The 6,000-nt window shown below is 28.6% G+C and overlaps 1 protein-coding gene across 1 annotated transcript; it reads right to left on the bottom strand.

Moving 5' to 3' along the window:
* Nucleotides 1-2,105: 2,105 nt before the first annotated feature.
* Nucleotides 2,106-5,783, bottom strand: LOC112687492 (m7GpppN-mRNA hydrolase). Its single transcript, XM_025560222.1, has 7 exons — nucleotides 5,193-5,783; nucleotides 4,971-5,127; nucleotides 3,562-3,780; nucleotides 3,217-3,479; nucleotides 2,795-3,107; nucleotides 2,581-2,718; nucleotides 2,106-2,510 (listed from the first exon to the last, which is right to left on the bottom strand). The coding sequence occupies exons 1-7, from the start codon at nucleotides 5,279-5,281 to the stop codon at nucleotides 2,328-2,330; spliced, it is 1,362 nt and encodes a 453-aa protein (XP_025416007.1). The 5' UTR covers nucleotides 5,282-5,783; the 3' UTR covers nucleotides 2,106-2,327.
* Nucleotides 5,784-6,000: the final 217 nt, after the last annotated feature.

Below are 6,000 nucleotides of genomic sequence, written 5' to 3'. Positions count from 1 at the left end.
GTAACATATATAATGTAATAGTATAATGTAAAATTGTAAACCCTTTCCTATATTGTGAGTCATTCCTATTTATGAATAGATTGACAAATTAAAATGTTGTCCCCCCCTTGAGAATTTTCCTATGGGCGCCCTTGCAATTACCACATGACACTGATGATCTATCTTTAATGTCTTTTTTCTTTGATTTCTTCGTACAAAAATCTTCGAGAGTCAATTGATTTTTCTGAGATTTTTCAAATTTATCTTTTCGCACTTTCCGTTTTTGAGCTCCTGATTTGTGATGGTAAGCCATTTGACAACAAGAACAAGAACAATTTAATAAATTGATACTGACGAATGTCGATACTGATACACAAAACACAACACGCAACGCGTGTGTTCATCGATTCGTCATTTAATTATAAACTTGTAAACGCATTACACAATAGTAGGTACATCACATATCATTGTAATCGTAAGTTCGGGTGAGGTTGACAGCAGGCTGAAATAATTCTAATTGCATTTCATAGAATACGATTAAGATAGTTTTAACTAGACTCTTAAACATAATATCAATGGAAAAATCAACTCGCAACTCCCAATTTTAAAAATAATAAATAAATGGGTACATATATCCTGGACGTATTAACGTATTGATACAACGTAAAGATTTTTATTTGGACGTTGCACCATTTTTAAAAAGATTCTATCAAATTAATACAATTATTCTTCCGGGCCCTTGAGTATGCCCAAGCCCCGGGGACAAACACCCGAATATCCCTTCTCCCTCTAGTTAGACCTGCGTACAGAAAAAAAATTGAATTCTTCCACTTGAAACGTAATTTCGTTATTTTCGGTAAACGTATTTACCAAAAAGTTAAAGCTTTGATCCCGCAAGAAAAAAATACTTATTTGACAAAATTGGATTAGATAATGGACATGAAGTAATCCGCCTATCTCCTTATCGCTGCCAGTACAACGCAATTGAACTTATATGAACCAAAGTTAAGAGTCAAGTAGCAAAAAGCACCTTAGCATATGATGTACTGCACTACTATAGTCATAAGCGTGGACAGACGTTACTGGCAGGGTAGTCAAACATAGCTCATTAACATTTAACATAAACAACAAATTTGGATGGGGTGAATTCATTTAATTTAATAATTATATTTTTCCAATATTCTTATACATGTATTTACCGTATACGGATCTATCGCAGAGCTTGAACATAATATGGTTAATTATTATTGTGATAATATTAAATATTTTGGTGAGAGAGAGAAGGTTCACAAAGTAGTCAGGTCCCTAACTAACCCTTGCGAACACTATAACTATAGGCTATTTAACATTTTATATTTTTCTGTCAAGTATTTGAGATGTATTCATCAATATAAAGTACCAATTGTATACAACTTTATGTTTATATAAAGTCCAGGGAAAACTAGAAAGATCATCACCTTCATTTGATAAGCCACACTACACTTAAACAGTAAAACCTAGGTCACAAATGATAATGTCTTCAGCAACTCTTTTTGGATCATTATAGACGATGTTCTATTATCATTAACAAATAAAATAATGTATGACATTTTAAGTGTTTTTTTTTTATGTCGTAAGTGCATTGTCATAGATTTTCTATGATATCGATTCTGTACCTTGTTAATTTACTTACAGAACTCTGTACAACTAAGTTCAGCCAATCAACCAACAAAATATGTTTAATGATCTAATTATATTAATCACTTATACTTACCTACTTAATAAAATTCATTAATTGTGATTTCCTTGTAATTTAAATTGGTAGTATACCTCTATTATAACAAATTATTATAGAAATAATATTCAGTATTTTATGTACAAGTCAATAAATAAAAACAATTATCGGAAAAGATTGATTTGGTTTATTGAAGTTCACAACAGATTAATCCAAAAATTAAAACTTTGTAGTGACAATAAATCAAGATTTACATTTAAAAACTGTTAAGTTAACTTACAGAAAAGGAATGGGTACAACAAGAAAAGTAATTAGTCAAAAATAGAATAGGATTTCAAACAATACTTAGTGAAACAAAAAATATATAACAACACAATTATGTGTGTTGAACCTGCTATTAAATACAAAGGTAAAAATAAATTTAATCTTATGATATTTACTTTGATAAATAGATAGAAAAAACATAATAATGTCACTTAGTTTTACTTTGAAAAACTATTAAATGAAATGATTAGAAGAATTTAAATGAATTTTAAAATAAAAATGTTTTCTTTAAAAAAAAAAAAAAAATTACATATTGCAATCATTTACAAGTAGTTGTTGATAATTGTTGATGAGAGAAGTCGAAGTGTGTTTAAAAATATTTCATTATTTCAGCTGTATTAAATTTGAACTCTGGCCAGGGATTTGTTTTCTTGATTCTGCTTTTACTTTCAGTCGTCTTAACAACTGTACTAGTCTCTTTTTGCGTATTTTGCGTTTTAGAGACATCCAAACATTGAGGGAACATGGCAAAGAATTCTTTAAGTTTGGCTTCCTATTAATTGATAAAATAACAAAATTATAAAATTATAAAAAACCATATATATAATATTATATACACTAACTGAAATAGCATTAGGTTCATCTGTAGTCGATGTAGGGGTAAGTTGCTGAGTAGTGGTAAGGTTTGATGCTACGATGGGAGTTTTTGGTGAACTATATCGTTCAGGGAACATGGCAAAAAATTCTTGTGTCTGAGACGTCTGCAAACAAACAAAATTATTTTTACTTACAATAAATTCAATACATTTAAAAAAATTTTAGACTTAAATAACTTACAAGAGAAATTGGATTTTCTTTTTTTCTTTCTGGTGTAAAAATGATGGCAGGATCAATCAATTCTATAGAGTTAGGAGGCGTTTTAGGTTTAGGCACCGATTTAGGATTTTCAGGAAGTAATTTTGAATTATCAGACACCGACTTAGGATTTTCAGACACTAATTTAGGATTCTTAACCAATGTTTTAGGATTTAAAGGGGATTTAGAATTCTTAGAAGACTGTTTAGAGTTCTTAGATTGTTTAGAATTTTTAGGAGGCTTGGCATTTTGTTTTCCTTTTGCTTTCTTTTTAACCACCCAAATCTTCAACTGTCTATTTCATAATTTAAAATCAACTATTATTATTCTGATTAATATAAATATATGAATAATTAAAACAAAACAAGAATGTTTTATTTAAAATAAATTGAAATTTTTATTACCTGATAAAAGGTAATACCATGTAAAAGGAATGTTTCTGATTTAAACTTTTGGTAGCTATATGATCTCTTCTATTTGCTGGCAATTTATCCAACATAAACCATTCTATTGATCCAATCTCATTTCGGGTTTGTGGAGAAAATTTTGTTTTCATACTAACACCAGTAACAATATATAATCTATTAATCTGGTCATTTAACACTGTTTCTATGTATTCATCTTTATTAATGCTATTGCTAATGTCGTAACCAATTTCTTCATAAACCTTTTAAAATAAAAAATAAATAAATGTTGATTCAATGTAACATACACATTGCTCAGATTAAATATTGAAATTATTATTTTACTTCTCTAACTGCACAGTTCAAAGGATCCTCATCTTGGTTTACTTTGCCTTTTGGGAATCCCCAAGAAGTTTTGGTCCAATAACTTTGGACCAACAATACTTGTGTCATATCTTCATTTAATAGAATAGCACCATATGTTGGCACTGATCTTTTATATTCACGCCATTCTTTAAGCACTTCTAAAACTTGGGATTCTTGACTTCTTAAAAACGGTATATGCTGTAGACAAAAGTTAATTTATGTACATTTACAGTGAAAAATTGATAATAAAGTAGGGTTGTATTAATCTAAATACAGGAAAACTCAAAATATACAGTGATTCAAACAGACTTGAGAATTATTGCATAGTGATATAGTAGTATGTATATGTGTTAAAAAAATAATAATAAAAATCTCAATATTTTAAATAAATGGTGTTTAATTTTATATTTATACATAATAATAATTTTATCATTTTTAATATTGATAGTTGGAAATATATATGGTCAATTGACTGTAATGTTAATATCAATATGGAATTAAAAACATATAGTACTCAAAAATATGGGGAATCAAATGTATAAAATTAAAGAAGATGAATTTATAAACTGTTAATTAGGGCAGATGACTAGTTTATTTACAGCATATAAAACATTAATGTATTTCAATAAAATTCACAAATTACATTTCTAGCTAAAACAAGAAAGATTTGATATATATATGCATATTAAAATTAACAATTTATTTATTTGAAAGGTTTATTGTTATTTATTAATTTTTAAATATATTTCATTCAATATATGTATGGTACATGCTTTACATAAAATGTTGGGAAATGCAAATTAAATGTTTTGTTCTTTAAATCATTACTGAAAAAAAAAAAACTATTGGTTTTAGGCAGCTTAACCTTTACAATGTTTAGTCTCAACTATATACAAAATAAACTGAAATACATAAACAATTTTAAAAGTAAATGTTAACAAATAAGATACATCAGACTTCTGCTTCACGTAATATCTTAATTGTTCAATTCTAAACTATATATGTAGTGCATAATTTTAACTATTGTCATTAGCAGTTAATATATGATGCAGAATGTCAATAAAAAAAATAAGGAGTATGTTTATACCTATCCTTATCTAATACTTCAGTTATATTCATAAAAATGTTTTTATCATTTCAGTAATTAAATTTAACGTTTCAGCATCATAATTAATATAATTTAACTTGTATAATTATCCTAATAGTATTAATATATAAACAAATTAGTAATGAATATGGAATAATGATGAAAATATCAAATTGTAAACAGTGGATAAAGCTAGAATTTAAAATAAGTAAATAAATACAGCAAGATGCACTGATGTAATATTATCAATATTTAAATGTAACCAGTTGATAATTTTAAATGTTGTAAAGTAAATACTTACTCGAAACATATGCAATGCAAATTGGTTGATGCCATATGGTTTTAAATTATGTCCATCACAATAAAAATCGATGTAAAACCAATGGGCCAGCTCAATTTGAAAACATATCCGTATTAAATTTTGCCGTTCTTCTTCAGGAACATTAATTATAAAACGACTAGTAATGAAATAAAAATATTATTGTGCTGTTAAAAGTGATACTGTACAGTTATAAATACAAACCAGCTAAGGTCATCGAGGATTTCCTTAGTCAACTTGTTCTGTTTCTGTTGATCTTTTTTCACAGGCACTGGCTTCATTTCAATTATCATGCTTGTATACGGATAAAGACAACTATAGTATAGAATGTTTCTGTGACGTACTGTGTTTAATAAATACACGCGCGCTTATTGAATAATGGGCACGATTTTTGCGTAGTAAACGCAACGCAAAACAGTTTAAGATTTAAAAATGAAAAAAAATTAACGAAAATACCCACTTGTTATTTTTTAAAAAATTAACAAAAAATACGTCGTAACATTAATATCACACTGGTAGTAGGTACATAATAATAATTTAAAATTATAAATAATTACATGACTAAATGCTTAAGCTAATACTGTCTCTCGAGTCATTAAGTCCCGGCGTAAACACTGCGTGCATTCGTTTCGGTACGTTCAGAACACGGATCAACGAACACGGCCATTTAAAATAGCAAAACGAAAATGTGTTCCGTAAGGAAGCGAAACAAAACCGTAACTCGGTCGCTATTGTTTTGTTATGTGCCCCTACGACAGCAGTAGCCGAAGTTTGCGACGCAATATCCGACGACGTCACAGACATTAATGTAACAAGAGGTGAAAGCCAACAGCTGATTTGACGTTTGATTTTCTTCCATGGGTTTTTTACACCCGTCACTGTGGCACGACCGAACCACCGGTGTTTGAGAATAGTAAAACAATCAGAACAATGCAACGTACAAAATATAAAATAAAATGTTACGTTTTTGTAAATTATATAATCCCATGCATTTGCGTGACCGAACTCGTAG

Source organism: Sipha flava, unplaced genomic scaffold (genome assembly GCF_003268045.1).
Source record: "Sipha flava isolate LNK unplaced genomic scaffold, YSA_version1 34_pilon_pilon, whole genome shotgun sequence".
Classification (NCBI taxonomy): domain Eukaryota; kingdom Metazoa; phylum Arthropoda; class Insecta; order Hemiptera; family Aphididae; genus Sipha; species Sipha flava.
Note: the sequence above shows the minus strand (reverse complement) of the source record. Positions and strands in the feature narration are given on the sequence as shown.